Source organism: Rhipicephalus microplus, chromosome 4 (assembly GCF_043290135.1).
Source record: "Rhipicephalus microplus isolate Deutch F79 chromosome 4, USDA_Rmic, whole genome shotgun sequence".
NCBI classification, from domain to species: domain Eukaryota; kingdom Metazoa; phylum Arthropoda; class Arachnida; order Ixodida; family Ixodidae; genus Rhipicephalus; species Rhipicephalus microplus.
The window spans coordinates 124736715-124757489 of NC_134703.1; the positions used below are offsets into that span (position 1 = coordinate 124736715).

The window sequence follows — 20775 nt, forward strand, 5'->3', positions numbered from 1 at the left end:
TTCAATTGTTTTGTTCAGACGCTCTGTAAGCCCGTTCGTTTGCGGGTGGTAGGCGGTGGTCTTACGATGGGTTGTTCCACTCAGTATGAGGACTTGTTCCAAAAGAGCTGCCGTAAATGCGGTTCCTATGTCTGTGATTACGACGCTTGGTGCACCATGCCGCAGGACAACGTTCTCGATGAAAAATTGTGCCACCTCCGCTGCTGTACCTCTCTGGATAGCCTTTGTTTCAGCATAAAGGGTAAGGTAATCAGTCGCGACAATAACCCAGCGGTTCCCAGCAGTAGAAGTAGGAAGTGGGCCCAAAATATCCATGCCAATCTGGTCGAATGGTGTTCTTGGGACCTGCACGGGCTGCAGGAGGTCAGCTGCTTTAGTCGGCGGTGACTTCCATCGCTGGCAGTCGAGGCAAGTACGAACATAGTGTTTTACGGCTATGGTCAGTCTTGGCCAGAAGTAGCGCTGCCGTACTCTGGCCAACGTTCTTGTGTAACCTAAGTGGCCTGAAGTCACCTCGTTGTGGCATGCTTCGAGTACTTCGGAGCGAAGGGCTGCTGGGATGACGAGCAAATACGCAGATCCTGTCGAAGAGAAGTTTCTTTTGTACAGTACTCCGCTCCGTAAGCAAAATGACGACAGCGCTTCTACGAAAACAGTTGGTGCCTTTTGAGATGTTCCCTCCAGGTAATTAATTAGGGCAAATAACTCAGGGTCGCCACGTTGTTGCAATGCAATAGCGGTTGAGTCAAGCACCCCAAGAAATGCTCTTTCCTCCTCATCGGATAGAGTTGCCGATTCAATGGGTGAGCGGGATAGACAGTCGGCGTCCATGTGGCGCTTTCCTGACTTGTGTATGACAGTCATGTCGTACTCCTGCAGCCTGAGACTCCAACGCGCTAATCTCCCGGTAGGATCTTTAAGATTTGTCAACCAACACAGTGAGTGGTGGTCGCTGATGACTTTGAAAGGGCGGCCGTATAAATACTGCCGAAATTTTGTGACCGCCCATACCACGGCGAGGCATTCCTTCTCAGTCGTGGAGTAATTGGTCTCGGCGCGTGTTAGTGTTCGGCTTGCATAGGCGATTACTCTTTCTGTGCCTTCTTGCAGCTGCACAAGCACAGCTCTCAAACCAATATTGCTGGCATCAGTGTGTAGCATCGTTGGGGCTTTCTCATCAAAGTGGGCAAGCACTGGAGGCGTCCGTAGTCGCTGGTGGGGGTTCTTAAAAGCAGCTTCCTCTTCGTCGCTCCATTGGAAAGCAACGTCTTCTCTCGTGAGGCGGGTCAACGGTGATGCGATGCGTGCGAAGTCTGCGATGAATCGCCTATAATACGCACATAGTCCGAGGAATCGTCGGATAGCCTTCTTATTAGTCGGCACCGGGAACTGTGCAACAGCTGGGATCTTTTCAGAATCAGGACGAACGCCTGCGTGACTGACAACGTGGCCAAGAAATTGCAGCTCTTCATAGCAAAAGTGGCACTTTTCAGGCTTCAACGTCAAGCCCGCAGACCGTATGGCTTGTAAAACTGCCTCAAGTCTTTTAAGGTGCTGGTCAAACGTTGCGGCGAAAACTACGACATCATCAAGGTATACCGAGCAGGTTTTCCACTTCAACCCAGAAAGTACGGTATCCATAAGTCTTTGAAAGGTAGCAGGCGCTGAACATAAACCAAAGGGCAAGACTTTAAATTCATATAAGCCATCTGGTGTCACAAAAGCAGTCTTCTCGCGGTCTCTTGGGTCTACCTCGATTTGCCAATACCCACTCCTCAAGTCCATCGATGAAAAGTAACGAGCATGTCGAAGTCTGTCGAGAGAGTCATCTATACGAGGAAGTGGATACACATCTCTCTTTGTCACCTGATTGAGTTTTCGGTAATCTACACAGAAGCGCAGGCTGCCATCTTTTTTTTTAACGAGGACTACAGGTGACGCCCAGGGGCTTTTTGAGGGCTGAATGACGTCATCTTCTAGCATTTTGTCGACTTGCTCTTGTATCACTTCGCGTTCCTTTGCAGCCACGCGATAGGGGTTTTGGTGAATTGGTCTCGCCATGTCCTCGATAATTATTCGATGCTTGGTGAGAGGCGTGCGGCCAACTCTTGATGTTGTCGAAAAGCAGTTTTGAATTCGGCCAGTAGCTCAAGAAGCCTCTTTCGCTCGTTCTTAGGCAAAGCAGTGCTAACGTCAAGGACTGGTGTCGAATCAAGTTCTGGCGCCTCGTCGACTACTGCCAAGCAGCCTTCTGCGTCTGTGATATTGTCGAAGTAAGCGACGGCCATGCCTTTTGGAAGGTGCCGGCGCTATATGTTGATGGGTTACACAGACATGCCTGTTCTCAAGCTTTTTTTTTAGGGCGAAGCTCCTTGTGGTCTAGGGCAGTCTATCTCTCCGGCGTGGCCAGCACCGCATATCCACAGACAGACGGACAGACGGATGGACAGACACACAAACAGACAGACAGACAGACAGACAGACAGACAGACAGACAGACAGACAGACAGACAGACAGACAGACAGACAGACAGACAGACAGACAGATGGGCGAATGGATAGACCGATAGACAGACAGACGGACGAACCGATGGACAAACAGGCAGACTGACGGATGGATGGACAGACAGATGGACGTACGAACGCTCCGCGTCACTCACCATCATTCACTGCGTAAATATGTGTTGTGATTTTTTTTTCTGGCGTGAGGCATGTCATGAGGTCGCCATGTATTGAGACAACCGCGGCCAAACCTCTATAATAAAGAAAAAAAACTGGCATCCAGGATTTAACTGTAAAAATCAGCATGAGTATGGTTCTCGAATCCTAAAATAATATTCCCGTTAAAATTGATCCATGCACGATATGGGAAAGACCTTCGTTCATAAGGCAACGATAGGTAATATCCCGTTCAACACCCTCTCCCTCCCGGCCCCACTTCGACCTTTTCCACTGCCCTGGCTCTTGCGGGAGGGAGGAAGTTTCCTAAGTGCGGCCCGCCAGCTGTCGTGAGTTTGAGACAACTGTCATAAATTGCATTACATTTCCACAGAACACTCGTGCATAAGTTAACCATACATCCAGCGCTCGTGTTTGGTATTTTTTCTTTTTTCGAGGCTCTTATGTTGCGCAGCGTGTCTTAAATACGTATAACGGATACGTCAGCCGACTGCTCTTTCTCGGATTACGCGCGATTACGGCACTACGCGAGCTGGAAAACACGTGACGTGCTAGCATGTGACGTGGGGGCGTAGAGCGGATATCTTTTCCTGCACTCCCTTTCCTTTTTTTCTCTCACCCCCACGCGTCACACCCCATTCTTTTAATCTTGCGTCACACGCACTCTGGTGACGCAAAGCCTCGTAGATTCACAGCCGCTTCCGAGCGGTTTCGCGTTACCACCATCCGCTCGTATCACATGCCGTTATCACTCGATAACCCGTGATTGTTGCTATGTTTTATTGATCTGAAACGCCGCTGATAAACGAATCATAGCCGGGTACTTTTGCGTCTGAGATCAAAAAAAAGGCGCTAGTCGGAAATGCGGAGATGGGGAAAGACAGATTGAGTGACTGTACCTACGACGAAGAAAAAAAATTACTACAAATTCGTCACACATCAAAGACATGAGCGCCTGATATATATACATTGTAAGAAATCAGATATAGCACCCACCCTTGCTGCGGGCTGGTTGTTTTCATTTATTCTGCCCTTAATTTCTGTTTAGCGCAAGCTGAGCTCGTGCCAGTCCTCAAGCACCGCTCTTGCTTCCTTCAAGTCTTCACACACACACACACACACACACACACACACACACACACACACACACACACACACACACACACACACACACACACACACACACACACACACACACACACACACACACACACACACACACACACACACACACACACACACACACACACACACACACACACACACACACACACACACACACACACACACACACACACACACACACACACACACACACACACACACACACACACACACACACACACACACACACACACACACACACACACACACACACACACACACACACACACACACACACACACACACACACACACACACACACACACACACACACACACACACACACACACACACACACACACACACACACACACACACACACACACACACACACACACACACACACACACACACACACACACCACACACACGCACACACACGCACACACCACACACACGCACACACCACACACACACACCACACACACACACACACACACCACACACACACCACACACACACATACATACATACATACATACATATGGGAAAGAAGTGTATACTCAAGGGCTTGTTTTTCCGTGTTTTGACACAATAATAATGAGATCCACCAGACAATACTGCCAAGGAAAGTATAGGGGAAGTTATCAGAACTAATTGTAGTGTGAATTTGAAGAAATACAAATGGGGGAAAAGATAACCTGGGCAGGAACCAAACCTGCGACCTTCGAATAACGCGTTCGTAGCTCTACCACTGAGCTTCCTCCGAAGAAAAAAACCTATGCTTCTGCCCTGCCACTTGATACGTACAGCTTAAAATTCCTGGATTTTGTGTTTAGGTAAGTGAATTCTTTGGGGTTATGCCTGGCTGACTGCACGGCGTTGCGCCTCGCAACAAGCAATTTCACAAAGGCATGCACGCGGCTGATAGGGATACGTATACCCCTGCACTCAAAGACCTTGAAACGACACGCGCATCACCAGCAAAAGAGGCTGAAAAATATCTATTTCCTGTGGTTCATGACTGTGCATGTGAATTTGCCGGACGCCTTCAATACGGCATGTCTACAGACTCACACACACAACATTGTAGTGTGACAAGAAAAAAAAGTTTGAGAGGCTCGGATGAGCATGGTGGGCGGAGAGGGGATTATTGTAATGTGTACAAGTAGGTCCGCCAAGCCAAGTGTACCGCAGTCTGTTTAAGCAAGCCGCGTAAATATTCTGAACATCCCACTGCTCGTAGAGTCCCACAGTGTACGCTGAGCGCACACAGGAAGACCTCTCCGCTATATATTACCAGCGGTGCCTTATCGCTATGCGAGAGTCCGATATGCGAGAGGGCGACGGTCACCGATAGCTCGCGGTCACGCAAGCCGGGCAACACGCTGCGGTTTCCACGGTCTCTACGGCACTCGCTTCCGCGGCGGTGGAGAGAATATACCTCGCAGTGCAAAGGGAGCCAAGACTTCGGAGGAGGAGTGCGCTGCCCATGGGTGCCTCCGGCAGTTCGACGAGCGGCGTGTTCCAGCGAAGCGTCCCTACGGCCAACGGCTCGTTTTCACAGGGTGAAAAGAGAGGGACCACAACGCCTCCCAAGCCCACAGTGTCCAAAGCCGTGAAAGATTCGGTCCACAAGTCCATCGCCGCGTCAGGCTCCCTGCTCGGAGCGGGAGCCAATGGTGTCTGCAACGGAGGGGTCATAGGAGCTAGCGGCAACGCCATATCCTACCAGCGGAGTCAATGGTCCCGCAACAGTCTCCTTGCGAGAGCTAAGCTGGCCTCAGCTGTGGGCCGCGCTCAGATGCACTGTCGCCGCTGTGACCACCGTTGGACGGATGATGGCGTAGAGGTTTTCTTCGACCTGGGCAGGTTGGGGATGCCCAAGGTGGTGCGCAAGCAATGCTTAAATTGTGGACACCTTGTGGTGCCGTCCTTTTCGTGCCTCGAGTGGGACCGTCTAGCAAACGAGGCGCTGGGCAAGTGGTCCAAGAAGGCACTCGAGGCTCATTCGAAGCAGATCCAAACCGGAGCACCGATACCCATTCCCGAACACTGTTCCGTACCAGTGCCGGATCCTATTACCAAGGGGATGGTCGTCATTAACGTGGACGTCGTCAACAACAATTCTCCACGCTGACAAGACTTAGAGCGCGTCGGGGCGAACTGGTTAGTCGTCGGCAGTGTTCACCGGACATGCCTCATCGAGGAAGGGAGTGAGCATGGACGTCGGCAGGGGGGTGCAAAAGAGGCACTCGCCCCCTCGAGCCTCATCAGCACTTGCCCTCACCCAAGACACAACAGTGCTCTCCTCCTCACCCAGTCGCGACGCAATACAATTTTGCAGAGCCCCAAAAGAGACGCCTGCTGACGAGCAATGGGGGTGTCGCGTTCCCTTTGCGTCCGAGCCACTTGTGCGTGCATCGCGAATGTTCGACGGTGACAAAGACCCACCGCGGCAAGAAGCTTCCATCATCGATGTTCGGTTACTTAAAGCGGCCCCAGTGCACGAATTTTAATGTAATGCTTGCGAGCGCGCGTCATACGCCACGATTTAGTGCTCTAAGAAGGTTAGTTCGGAATCGTGTCATCAAAGACCACTAAAAAAACGCAGATCTATCCTGCTGCCATTTATCTTTCTTTTTCTTATTGTGTGTGAATCACTCTTTCCGGTTGTTTTAACGCTGTTGGAAAGGGGTGTACTGTGAGGCACGGTGCTTTAAGGACGGCCACGCGTGGAAATCACTGCCAAGGTTGTGTTGCCCTGATATTGCCCCGTATTTGAATTTCAACAGAAATTTTCTTATCTAGTCCCGCTGTGTGAAAGACCTACGCTAGCTGTTCTCTTTTTTATAGGGCGTTGTTTATCTGCAGTGCGCACCGCTTATCTTTTTGACGAACAAAGCGGTATATTTTTTTATTTCCTTTTAGTCGTTCAGAGGACGGCGCCAACTGCAGTGCTCCGTCACGTCGTACACGTACACCTGTAGTCGATAGCTTGCAGCATAGGCCGAACTGCTGTAGTTCCGAAGCACACGGGTCAGTTCTGTTATAGAGCTTTAGTGAGTGAGCGATTCTTTGAAGAACTCTTGTATTTTACAAAGTTTATCGATGTGAATTTCGCAGTCCTTCGTGTTATTTTTGCATCTACAGATTGCAGTGACATGTTCTGCTTGCTTAATTGCATCATACCTGTGCGATGTTTTCTGGTCATTTTCTTTCACATCGTAACGTAATTTCTGGTTATCATTCACACCTCGTTTCTCTTCAACGTTAGTGGCATCAGTGACACATTTTACTGGATTTAGCAACATAATGCTGCTGTCATTTTTAAACAGGTCAGCGTTACACGGTTTGACATACCGGAAAAAAGTTTAAAAGAAAGAGGACATGAAATTTGTAGAATGCCATGATCAGCACCATGATCAACCACCTTTAGTTTGTGGTCATATTCAACTGTGCCGTTTAAATGCAGCTAAAACTGAGAAACACTATGATAAGATAACGCCTAAACGAAACTGAATAAAATTCTTTGTATATGAGTCACAAAGCGGGATTCGGTCGCCTGTGGATGTACATCGTGGTTATCAAAATGTTTGCGTAGCATGATGCTCCGAACATTGAAATGTGTACTTCAAATGTAAGTCCTCCTCCTCTCCCAAAGGTACGAACAAACAGAGGTGTCTCTGTCCTGTACACTGCGTCGGTTGAATCACCGGTATAGGAAGTGGACGTTAGCCCCGCCGTGGTGGTTTAGTGACTAAGGTACTCGGCTGCTGACCCGCAGGTCGCGGGTTCGAATCCCGGCTGCGGCGGCTGCATTTCCGATGGAGGCGGAAATGTTGTAGGCCCGTGTGCTCAGATTTGGGTGCACGTTAAAGAACCCCAGGTGGTCAAAATTTCCGGAGCCCTCCACTACGGCGTCTCTCATAATCATATGGTGGTTTTGGGACGTTAAACCCCACATATCAATCAATCAAGTGGACGTTATGAATATCTACAGCCTAACTACTTCTCATCGAAATCGTATGCCCAGCTTAAACGGCATATGAAGGGAAAGATGAAGGCTTTCAAGCTCTTTGCAGTTTTGAATAATGGGAATCATACAAGAAGCATTTGGGCCAAAAACCCGGAACGAAAATATACCCAAGAACTCTTGCGTAGTTTTCGTGGTGAAAGCGGAACTGTAGTGCTTCAACGCGGCCTCTTGAGGTTTCGTTCGAAGTACACACTGCAAAAACTGCAATAATGCACATACTGCAAAAAGTAATTACGTGTACTCGTTAATCAAAGTCTTTGCCAAGAACTTATGAGATGGTAATTTTTACTGTTTTGATACAACACATCTAAGGATTACGAATGAAGGCACAGGAGAAAGAGGGAATAGAGTAGCCTCAAAGTAATAGTTTTAAAGAAAGATGGGGAGCAGACACACTGAGTCACAACAGCTGATAAAATCTTCAGCCTCAGTGTCCGCGCCTGTTCAGCGACACTCAAGCAGTGTTCGTTTGTTTACAATAGCTCGCGACAGCCATTTTCAATCTGGATGCGCGGACTCCTTGGAGCGCAGCGCATCTGTTTTGACCCGGCTCCGCCGCGGTGGTCTAGTGGCTAAGGTACTCGGCTGCTGACCCGCAGGTCACGGGTTCGATTCCCGGCGGCGGCGGCTGCATTTCCGATGGAGACGGAAATGTTGTAGGCCCGTGTGCTCAGATTTGGGAGCACGTTAAAGAAACCCCAGGTGGTCGAAATTTCCGGCGTCTCTCATAATCATATCGTGGTTTTGGGACGTTAAACTCCACAAATTAATCAATCAAATCAATCTGTTTTGACCCTTCAGTGCGCGCTGTGCTGTGAAATACTTTTCACCCAAGAATGACGTCGCGGTTGCCAGTGGTTGTTACGCCTTCTGCTAAAAGTTGTAGTTAATTTTGCAGGACGTCGCAATCTATCACTTAGGTTTCATTGAAATTCTGTGGAGGCTGTTTTTTTTTTCGTCCACAATACATGTTTACGTGTTCTGCTTGTCATTATGCGCCGACTAGGTTGAGTTTGTGGTACTGGTTTGGGTGCTTAGAATGTACGCGGAAAGACGCTCGAAATTGTGATAATGGGTCATCAGAGATTTCGCATTGCTGTTTTCAATAAATGAAATTGAAGTGCAGCAGGTACTTTCCGTTAGATTTCGTTGTGTGCTCGCATGCTTCAGAACAAATTGCTCTCTGTGACTTTTTTACGTTGACCGATCAGCCGGAAGACTCGCGATAGGGCACGCAGCTATGCGAAGCGTGCACGCCTTCGAGTCATGGTGTGCGTGTATCGTTTATTAACCTCAACCATACGTGTCATTTCGCGTGATAGTTTATTAGCTATTTTGTGTGAAGGTTTATATCCACGAGTGGAGCTCTCGCGAAGTAAATCGTGTAGTAACATGCTAGTAGCAGTAATAGACTTTTATCCAGCCAAATTTACAGGCCGGGCATTTCGACCGCCTGTGCGATCAGTCGACGCTGTTCTTCCCCTTCGGTGCCGATCCAGTCGAGCCAGAAGGTGATGGAAAGGGATGGGGGAGTGTAATAGCTGGATTGCTGAGCAGTTGGGCAGTAAAACAGGCAGTGTGACAGGTCAGTGTATGGGGAGGGGCAATTAGGACAGCAAGGGTTAGACCTGTATTTATAAAGAAAAAGGCGAGAGGGGGTTATAAGGCAGTTCATTTGGATGTGCCGTAGAGTTCGAGTAACATGCTATAGTTCATTCATACGCTATAGCTTATTCTTTCGGCAATATAGTTCGTATGTGAGATACGTCCACAAGGCGCACTTCTGAACTATGATTGGTGCGCCTAACCACTTGACAGAAACAACCACAGCTGTTAAAATACATCAACTGTGCGTCTTCTGACACATAACTAAGGCTTTATATACCTCGGGTCAACTCGAGTTGTCGCTTTCATTTGATGGCACCCATGCAGATGGCTACGCCGCGCCCGAATGGGTGAGGAGGAGGTACGGAGGAAAGGGCGAACCAATAAGAGGTGCGCCAAATGGGGGAGTGTCGGGGTTGATGGAAAGGGTGAAACAATCAGTGACGCACCAATGTGGATGAGGGAGCGCTTGACGAAAGGGGGGGGGGGGCATCAGCTTTGGCGCATTGACCTTGCAACGCCACTCCCCGAAATCTTTCTGCGCGTAATGGTAGTTTTCGCTGCCTCCAGGACCAGAGGCATTGGAAGCTTTTTTTTACAACTCACCTGGATTTGTACGTCCTTCGTGATCCACCTTTGACAAAGTGACTGCCATGTGGTGACGCCATACTGACGTCACACGCTTTGGTGATGTGTGACATAATATGTTGACGTCACCATACTATAATTTTTGCATTACTTGTTTCCACGTCAACGTGGAGAGACGCTGACGCCACCAACGGGCAATGTTCACTTTTTTCAGGCGTTTGAGGCTTTTGCCTAAAAAAAAGCAGAACGTGCCTTTGGCGTTAGAGTTGTCTTGTGCCAATTCATACGGGGCCCTGTGAGTTTTTAACGCATAGAAAAGAGGAAGCGGGAAACAGTGCAGATTTTTCGCATGTTTATTTAGAGATATCTTTATCGTCGGGGGGCAGGAGAAAAAAAAAAGTCACATGCATGAAGTTGTAGATTCCTTGGGTGCTCAAAAGACTTGAAAAAAAAACACACATAATATTGGGCGTCAAATTAACATTTCAAGAAAAAAACTTTGCTCTTAACGTGGAGTGTATGTCGCTTGGGCGAGTCGGTGTTTATAATACTTAGACGAGAAAATATCTCGAGTCGGTGATTCATAACTCACATTTCTCATGCTTCATAAGCGTTAGTGCTCTTCTGTCAAAGTGCGCTGCTGCTGTAACTTCAGGTGCACTGTACACCCTACAGTGGAAAGCTTGGTGGGTTGTGTTTCGCGTAGACATTAACAAACAGACGATAAGTTGGTGAATGACTTCGTATGGCTAATGCGATGCCAACAACTTCAGATCAGTTTCTGGAGAGATAAGGGATGCTGTTCGACATTTGCGGTTCCGTGTATTTTGACGTAATTAGGACCATGTAATTGAGGTAATCAATAAAAGAGAAACTGCCTTGACATAGTGTTCGTCATGAGTATGCGAACGGTGGCGCTTTTGAGCTTCTATTTCTACCACTGGCCGTTGAAGAGTCACGCAGCTTTCGGAGCAGGGGTTCATAGCTCAATTCTGAAATATATTATTTAGAGTTTCAAAATAGTAAATAGAGTCAGCTGAATACGGTGCTAGTATGACGTTGGATATCAGCCTTCGAGGCATGATTCGCAGTGCTATTCGTTTTTAGGTAAGTGCTTGTGACGTATGGGTATATGTAGCTTTTGCCTCGCTCTCAGTTACGATTGGTTTGCGTTGATATCTTATCAGTTGCTTTGCTATATCATCAATTGCTCTTGACTGGGAACGACTACACGAATTGGAAATTGTGCTCTTGCCTCGAATCTTCACACGAGCTTCTCCTACTATTGTTTGCTTAATGTATGAATCATGCAGCATCTGGAATTATTCGACTTTTAGCTTTCCATGGCACGTGGTACACGCTACGCGCAGATTACGCGTCTATTAGATTGTTCTGACTACCACGGCTTGTTATCGTGGCAGCATAAAGTTCGAAATTCCTATGCTGTGAACTTCGGGCTTCGAAGTGTTTGCGTTCTTCACTTCAGGATTAGTGAGGATGAAGCGAACCATGCAATCTTCGAGGAATGAAATTTGCCTATGGCAAGCATGTTCTATTAAATTATCTATATAGATGATGAATTGATTCATTCTAACATGATGTGCGTTGAGTGGTGTTCTTTTTTTCCTTCTGTTTTGTTTGTTGATGTTTTCTCAGGATTCGGCTTCAAGACTGCTTTTCGAGTCATCGCGACAAGAACATCAGGATGCATCGGAGTGCTGATGTGGCCATTTCACTGTTCAGCTTCTGGTTCCCTGTTTCGTTCGCCTTCCAGCCAATAGGTGGTCATGAGGCCCTTTCCCTGCGAAACGGAGCAAAACGTGCAGAAATGTGACACATTGGTAGCCCAAGGGGACTCTATAGTGAAACAATGACTTGGTTTAGATTGATACACCGTACTCTGAAAACTCTGGTGTCGTAAGTTTCACCACCACGAGTTCACTATTACAGGAGAAAGTCAAGGTTGAAGTTTTATGTTGATGTTTCGCGCCCAACACTTCGCGCGTGACGTCACGAATTTCAAAGTGTATTTTCCGTATTTTCGCGACATTGGCATGATGAAATTTTTTCAAACATCGTACGTTAGATCTATGGCCTCCACAGATATTAACGTATTTCATATTTATCAACTACGCACTACGTAGAACTTGGTATACACCATCGAAATCTTCTACGTCATGGTGTTTGGTACGAGAATTTCAAGATGGCGTCTCCCACAGCATTTTTTTTCACGTGCTTGCACACTTACTAAGCACTGTCTCGCAATAATAGTGGCGCTTTCGGGATTGTGGAATCGTATTTTACTAATACGCAAAAAAAAGGTTTTTTATAGAATGTTCCTTGAGGGGAAGACTGCAACACTTTTTCAGTATAGTTAGCAAACGCTACCGACGGGTAGCCGAGGATCCTGAGTCCAACATTAAAGCGCAGCATGCAGCCTGGAATGGGCGATTGATTCTTAAAGTCAACTAAAAGTTGTTCCCTGTTCTCTCAACAAACGGTGACATAAACACACATAAGAAGGCACTTGAAGCGTGTGGCAGGTTCTACTATAAGATCGGACGTACTTGAAGGATTGCGTAAACATTTTGCAACAGTGGGTGCAATAAGCTTTTTCAATGACGCCATTCAAAGAATACACAAAAAAGCCTTGCAGGACCTCTTTAAGTGGAAAGGAGGATAAACTGTTTAAAGAAAAGTTTTAAAGTCATCTCCATTATTCTCCTGTGTTCTTGCAGCTAAACAGTGAAGTTATCTTACGCGTATAGTGCTAATAACAGAGATAATTGCGTATATGAAAGGATAGTGGTGTCATTTGCGTGTTTAGAAAAAAAAAGTGGCTGATCCCTTTTTCCAGAAATCAGTATAACATGAATGCGAAAGGTGCCTTCACAGATGCAGTGGAGCGTTTATTCTGGATTGTTTCGCCACCGGGGCAATGGAACGAACGCTACCACAACAAATTACGAAGTCACGTGAAAGACGGCAAGTAGCTCGAATCTTGCATCACCCACCTCAAGCAGAAAGCGTGCACGAAATGAGCGTACACAGGACGAGTGCGGACGAACAACTGTCACAGCTCGGCACTCAAAGCGCGCTGTGTAAACAAAAAGAAAGAAGAAAGAGAAGAACGCACAAGTATACACAGGACAAGCGGGGACGACTGTCACAATTTTTACATCTTTGTGTGTGAGCGGCGTGCTCCTTGTGGTAACGCGGCCGCGGCAGCAAGCGAAATGACCTTGGTGCTCTCCCAAAGGACGAGTCTCATAAGCGCGCGCGCAGGAGTGACCACGCTCCCTGGAGGCGGTGCTTATAAAAACGCGAGACGCGAGGACGTGTAGGGCGCAGCAAACGCGAGCAGCTCGCGCCATTTCACCACTGATGACAAAACGCGATGAAGTTTCGAAGCTCTGAGGACTGTCAAATGGTATATGGTGTATATAAATGATTTGCAGTTAGCACGTATGTCAACGTGTGCTTCGTGGCCCAATGGTTAGCTCCCCGCGCTGCTGATGGGGAGGTCGCTGGCTCGACGCCCCACGACGGAACATTTCTTTCTCGCCCCGCTGCGGTGGTCTAGGGGCTAAGGTACTCGGCTGCTGACACGCAGGTCGCATGATCGCATCCCGGTTGCGGCGGCTGCATTTTCGATGGAGGCGGCAATGCTGTGGGCGCGTGTGCTCAGTCTTGGGTGCACGTTAAAGAACCCCAGGTGGTCGAAATTTCCAAAGCCCTCTACTACGGCGTCTCGCATAATGATATGGTGGCTTTGGGACGTTAAAGCTCACATTTGAATTTATTGAACTATGAGAAAGCTGTGAGTTGTCCCGATTAAAAAAAATTGGCAGATCCCACGTATCGTGAGAATCGATGATATGCGAAGCACGAATGAGAACAATAATATGCCACTTTAAAATGAGCGCAACATTACGAGGTAGACGTAAATTATGCCGTACATGACTTTCGTGCCATGATTATTATGTTTGGACGTGTCATTTACCTCCATTCTCTGTTCACGTCACGTAATACCAAATTTGGTATATGTGGAGCTAGCGATACGGCCGCGAGCACGCTATGAGCATAGCATGTATTCATGTATCACATGGCACGAATATTATGATTATCATGTTGGGACGTGTCATTTACCTTCGTCGTCTATTCACGTCACCTGATGTGAAATTTTCAAATTTGGTATATGTGAAGCCAGTGAAACCGCCATGAGTGCACCATAAGCGTGGCGTGTAGTCATGACTAGTCATAACATGAAAACCATGACATGCATGTGATTATTTCCATGTTAGCTTCTGTCACTTAAGTTCACTCTCCAGCTATGTCATATCATATCAGTTTTGCAAAATGTGATGCGAACGAAACCACCGCAAGAGCAGCAAGAACATGCGATGTAAATCATGACATGGCCTACATGTCAGGATTTTCATGTAATCACTAGTCAGTTATGCTCGTCATACCGTCATGTTATGCCATACCAATTTTGGTATTTATAGAATAATCGAGACGGCCAGGACAGCTAAATGTCGTAGGCGGATGGACGGACGGACGGATAAACGGACAGACGGACAGACGGATGGACAGACAGACAGACAGACAGACAGACAGACAGACAGACAGACAGACAGACAGACAGACAGACAGATAGACAGATAGATAGATAGATAGATAGATAGATAGATAGATAGATAGATAGATAGATAGATACGATCAATGTCACCAAAGTTCGCAAAGAAATGCTTACATTTGAATATGCTTATATAGCGGCGCATCGCGGGAATCTCTGCACACTCGAGTGAAAAGTGACGTGTCGTGTATGTCTTTCACATCTGATGTATCCTGGCCGTATTCCTCTGTAGTGCCCTCTGGCTGTCGTTAGACAGCACATCAAGACAAATTGCCCTTAAAGTACTGCCTTTTGATCGTTACGTTTTCTTTTTATCTCATAAGAGACCAGTAATGCATTGTACGCGCTCCTTTGTGCTGATACGGAGCCGAGGTCAGCGCTAGTATAATAATGCTATCCTTGATTAAAACTCTGATAGCCTATCGTGAGGCGGTTTCGATGTTGAATGCAATCCACGGATGGAAAGAAGCAAACATTTTTTTTTGTATGAAATCATGATGTTGACTGTTGCCGTGTCTGTGGCGTAAAACGTCGCGTGATCATATAGTTGCCCACAACAGTCAGCAACACATGACGTGAACATTGTACAAACAATGAGCGCTTATATAAACACTTCCATTAAAGCCTACGTTTCAGACCATTATTGGAACAGAATGAATTCGATAAAACTTACAATAGGTCGAATGTTATCAGGGAAACTGTTGCTGAAGCAAGCAATATACGGCCATACAGCGAGTTTACTACAGGTATTAATCCTCTAAATAATGGTAGACACTGACACTGAAGAACTAAAGAGCTATATGTACTGACTGGCCCAGTCAGCAGTACTTATACACACGAAAGCACCGACGATTTCCGCTCCCTATATGTTCTGGCCCAAACAGAGGAGATTCTGTTGCGTCACGCTCTTGCATAACATTGACATTGCAATCCTTAATATTGAAAGAGCTGGATATGCTGGTGAAGGCTACGCGAACAACCCATATATTATTTTCCTGTTGCTGAGATAGTTATCAAGCTCACAGTCGCTTTGTTGTAAATGTAGACACGCACGCACGCAGACGAACGCACACGCATACAAACACACACACGGAGAGATAGAGAACAATAACTACATGATTAATTTGTCAGAAGCGCGAATATCTGATGATGCAGAAAACACGAGAAAATGCGGTCAGCCATATTTTCGATGAACACAAATGTAATCAGTACCTGAACAAATATAGAACAAGTTCGCATGTTGTTACCGGTGCTTTGCATACCCGTTCGATGGTGGCAGTGTTTACAAATAGCTTCTATTATATTTATTAGCAGATTTCGAAGCATTTTTCTAACGCTGACTCACTCATCATTGACTGTTTTGTAGCTATTGCAGTGAGAGTAACCAAACGACATTTTGAGATAATCGTCGTTTCAGACAACGATTGCCAACAGGGACACGCGCCACCACCAGGAGATGGCGTCACTACGAACCTCCTTAAAACTAATACGCCAAAAATGGCAAGGCGCCTTTGACGAATATAGGTCCTTCTATCGAAACGTCGGCCAGCCTGTCTGAGGCACTTCCAGTGTTCATTCTGACTATCCCACTACGTGTTTCGATCTGTCGGCTCCCATGGTGATTTTTGATTTCCGAACAACATTTTGTTCCTCTGCAATAGTGACTTCTCTTATTGGAATATTAAGGTTGCAGAAGATATTGCATTTTCTGAAAAAGGAAGCGCTCAGAGAGAGAGATAGATAGATAGATAGATAGATAGATAGATAGATAGATAGATAGATAGATAGATAGATAGATAGATAGATAGAGCGAGAGTAAACAAAAAACTTCACTGAGCGAAGCTCACGCTCACGACGCCTATTGTCCAAAGTGGCGTAATGACTATTCGTCCGCACAAACATTACGAGCAACCAGACTGATTCTAATCTCACCTTCACTTGCACCTCGCCTCTTAACGTGAGTTCGAAGTTTCCGAAATTGTCGAGGAGTTCCTTGGCCTTTGAGCTGACGTGAATCTTGAGAGCTGCAGTGAGAGAAGAGAGAAGGGGACATACGAACAGCTTGTCGATGTAGTGAGCGCACTTTTCCTCTCTGTCTGTATCGACGCTCATCCGTTTTGTGCTGAAGTTATATAAACTACCGCTCATGGCTGGCTGATAGTAACTAGTGAAGACCGTCCCACTTACTGCTGTCGTAGCTTGGACAGCATGACAAAACGTGAGCGTCCGTAAAAGCATCGCAATAAAAATAGAGGCAAGGGAAAACCGTATACATAAAGGAGCCGTACATTGTCAGCTGAGGGTCCATAATGCGACGAAGTGCACGGGCGTCCACTCAGAAGGAACGTTTGTGACTTCAAGTCATCTCCAGACGCCAACTTCCAAAAAACACAACCACCATTGTCATCTATATAGTTGCGGTATAAAGGCGCATTCACTTGGAGGTCCTGTAACATTTATCCCGGAGTGCAAGGTTTCTGGCATCTGCCCTTGGTTATGAGTCCCGCCCAAGCATTCTATGATTGATGGGGCTCAATTTTTCGCACCGTCGTCATCAGTGGCTCGCAGGGCGCCACCGGATGTGCTCGTATGTGCATGTTCCTGTAAAAATATAGTGCGTCATATTGCAAACTTAGGTTTGTTCGAGACCGTGCGATTCTTCTTGAGAGTTTTTGGGAGCGAGTTGCTTCCATAAAAGAGATGATGCATTCATGAGCATCACCTGTCGAATAAGTAGCGAAACATTGGGAAGTAGCGAAACATTGGGAAACATAGGAATCTCGCATACTTGAAGTGCTTAACTGGATTTTCTCTCCGTTTCACGATCTTACAAATTGTGTTGAATTTCACTCAACAACGCATACACAGTTTGAAACTTACTCATTGAGATTCATAGTAGACTTATATAGAAAATGGGCCACATCTGCTGGATTCATTTGAGTTCTCACAGACAAATACATTCATACGTGTATTACGTGAAGTAAAAAGTGAAAGTTATCCGTAATTACAAAATTACTAAACTTCTCGATGCACCTTATAAAAGACCCACACACAAAGAGCCCTCGCCTGATGCTTTGAATTCGTTTTAGAGAAGCTGAAGGAGTTTTGCATGAGCTATAAAATGCCACGCAATGCTCGTTCTTATTAGTGTTGTAAAGATCACATTATCGTGGGTTCCACTTGCTCTACAGGAATTTTTTTCACGTATGTTCGCAACTTGCACTCAATTCCTCATGTTCCTAAATAATTTAACTATGGAACAAAAAGTCGAATGGACTAAACGACCGAAAGTTTTTGTGGTGTTTAAATATTTATATGGCTAGGATGGGTGGCAGTGAAGTCGGAGATTAGTGATAGCACAAAAAGGAGTATGGTTTTCCAAAAATGACAAGTTTTTTCTTACCGTTGCCTAAGTGGTAGCAGTGCGAACGGAAGTCGAACAATGCACTGTGCAGTATTACATTTAGTTTGCCCAGTAGCAGATGTTGGCGTCAAGTTACCGACCGATAACTTAAAGATTTATACTGTTATTTATTTATACTTTCCGTGTGGAAATTTCTAAGCATATCTTCATGAATTGATGATCACACGAAGTGTTCGAAGGTGGAGGACGAAGCACTTCTTTTTGTTGGTAGGAATAAAATGGCCCGATTGCTTGCTGAAATGCTTTGGACGATAAAGAACGGCGGTTGTTTTAGCGTACATAATATGTGATCAATTTTTATTGATAGTTCGTGTAAATTCACGAAAAAGAAGTCAGATTTTTTTTACGAAGATTGCCCCACCGCGGTGGTCTATAGTGGCTAAGGTACTCGGCTGCTGACCCGCAGGTTGTGGAATCGAATACTGGCGGCGGCTGCTGCATTTTCGATGGAGGCCAAAATGCTGTGGGGCCATGTGCTCAGATTTGGGTGCACGTTAAAGAACCTCAGGTGGTCAAAATTTCCGGAGCCCTCTACTACGGCGTCTTTCATAAGCATATGGTGGCTTTGGGATGTTAAACTACACATATAAATCAATAAAAACTTTTAGGACGAATATTAGTTTGAAAAATAAAAGCCTTGTGCACACCGCATACGTTACAAACAGTGCGTGGTGTCATCGAGAGAAGTGAAATCATATATGTTCAATATTAGCGGTTGGGAAATGCTTTACTGAAATACACTGCGTTTAATGTTTTTAGGTCATGCTGATTCCCTTTGCATACCATGTTGCTGTGGCCGATTTTGCACACGCACTTTATATATATATATATATATATATATATATATATATATATATATATATATATATATATATATATATATATATATATATATATATATATATATATATATGGGCTCACGCCAGGTTAGGCTCACGGCAAGTTATTTTTCACCCACTTTTTTTCTTATTTAATTTACATTGGTTCTAATAACTTCCCCTATACATTATACATTCCTTGGCATTATTGTCTGTTAGATCTTATTAATATTGTGTCAAAACACGGAAAAATGAGCCCTTAGGTATACACTTATTTCCCTTTTATATATATATATCTATATATATATATATATATATATATATATATATATATATATATATATATATATATATATATATATATATATATATATATATATATATACATTAAAATAATAAATAGTTTGGTTACAAAATAACATGTGTGATTATCTGCCATGATTAATTCTGTCGTATGCCTTGAAAAATTCGCTGATACGCGCAGTACGACCATTTTTTCTTCAATGTTATTCATTGCCAATGACTACTTCACAAAAAAATATTGTCTGAACAGGTTGACATGAATAGTCCTGAGATGTTGAATGATAACCTGTGAAGTTATTTGGACAATATTTAAGCAATTACATTTTTCTAATGCTTCAAAAAATAGAGGTGTCATACATCTATGCTGCGCTCAGCTATCTTTATTTTCCGTTTGGAATAAAACTTTCTCCTTGACCTTTTGAACGATGGGTAAAACCGTTTATTGCACAGATGCCTATTACTGTATCGGAACTCAGAGTATTTAAAAGAGCGAATGCACTTTAACTTTTGTTAAAGCATTGAACAAAATCCGCTGTTCGTTCTGGGGATGAAAAAATTCATACGCCAGAAGAAGTCTGCGTGATTAAAAGAAATTCAGCAGATCCCACGTACCTAGAAATCGACGTTATGAGAAGCATGCAGAGGGAAAGTGACCGTGTTGCAATTTTTTCGTTGAGCGACACGTCATGAAATGACGCTAAATATATGTAAAAATTTTTCACGCACAGGCATATGTTGAAGAGTTGTAGATGTTTATATAACCAGTTGTTTGCAATTGCACAACGATGCCAACTAGAACATACGTATTAGCAATACCAGAAGCTGATATAAAGTGCTGATGCTTGCGAAGATGCTAGCCCTGGACGCTGCTACATAAATCAACTTCAGCGTACGGTAACTAACCACAAACGACGTAAACTCGACGGAACGGCTGTATGAAAAGGAGTACGTATGTAATGTTTCTGAAACCGGGAAGGCAGCACTACAACCACTATTGACGTTTCACGAAGACACGCGTCTATTTGAAAAGTAGTTCCGAGAAAAACAGGCACCTCAACCTCTCCACAGCAAAACAGTTAAAACAGAACAGAACAGAACAGAGACCTGGTGTAGCTGTGTGGTAAAATGCTTCATTGACACGTAGAATGCTTGCGTTTGATTCCAGCTGGACCCTGACATATATTTTTGCATTCGGTGGGTCGACGCTACCGATATCGGATGTTTATTAACAATCGCGCGTTAAAATTGCCCCTGTGTGTTGTAGTCGTTCCTGTGTAGATATCAAGTGTCAATCACCTGTGGCACATACCGACATACCAGCGGCACACACCCGCCCGTGGGTATGTGCCGCTGTCTGGCGGTGTGTTTGTCTGGCGGTAAGTGTACACGACAGGATGGTGACATTACTCTTGTCTTGACGAGCACGTCATATTCGTCAAGCCATCTTACCCTCGCATGCTAATTTTGATTCATGCCTAGATAGAACGTCTAGATAGATATATAGATAGATAGATAGACAGATAGATAGATAGATAGATAGATAGATAGATAGATAGATAGATAGATAGATAGATAC

At 45.3% G+C, this 20775-nt stretch overlaps 2 protein-coding genes across 2 annotated transcripts in view; one reads left to right on the plus strand and one right to left on the minus strand.

Annotated features, from left to right (window-relative positions):
* Window positions 1-5033: 5033 nt before the first annotated feature.
* Window positions 5034-7333, plus strand: LOC119172346 (uncharacterized). The gene has a single exon (XM_037423404.2). The coding sequence runs from the start codon at window positions 5276-5278 to the stop codon at window positions 5921-5923; it is 648 nt and encodes a 215-aa protein (XP_037279301.2). The 5' UTR covers window positions 5034-5275; the 3' UTR covers window positions 5924-7333.
* A 3027-nt stretch (window positions 7334-10360) lies between these two features.
* Window positions 10361-20775, minus strand: part of LOC119172857 (atrial natriuretic peptide receptor 1-like) — a 76047-nt gene continuing 65632 nt past the window's right edge. Inside the window, exons 13-14 of the mRNA XM_037424003.2 lie at window positions 16587-16678; window positions 10361-11816 (exon numbers count right to left, since the gene is read on the minus strand). Of these exons, the coding sequence (XP_037279900.2) occupies window positions 11748-11816; window positions 16587-16678 (161 nt within the window). The 3' untranslated portion in view covers window positions 10361-11747. The remainder of the gene's footprint in view (window positions 11817-16586; window positions 16679-20775) is intronic.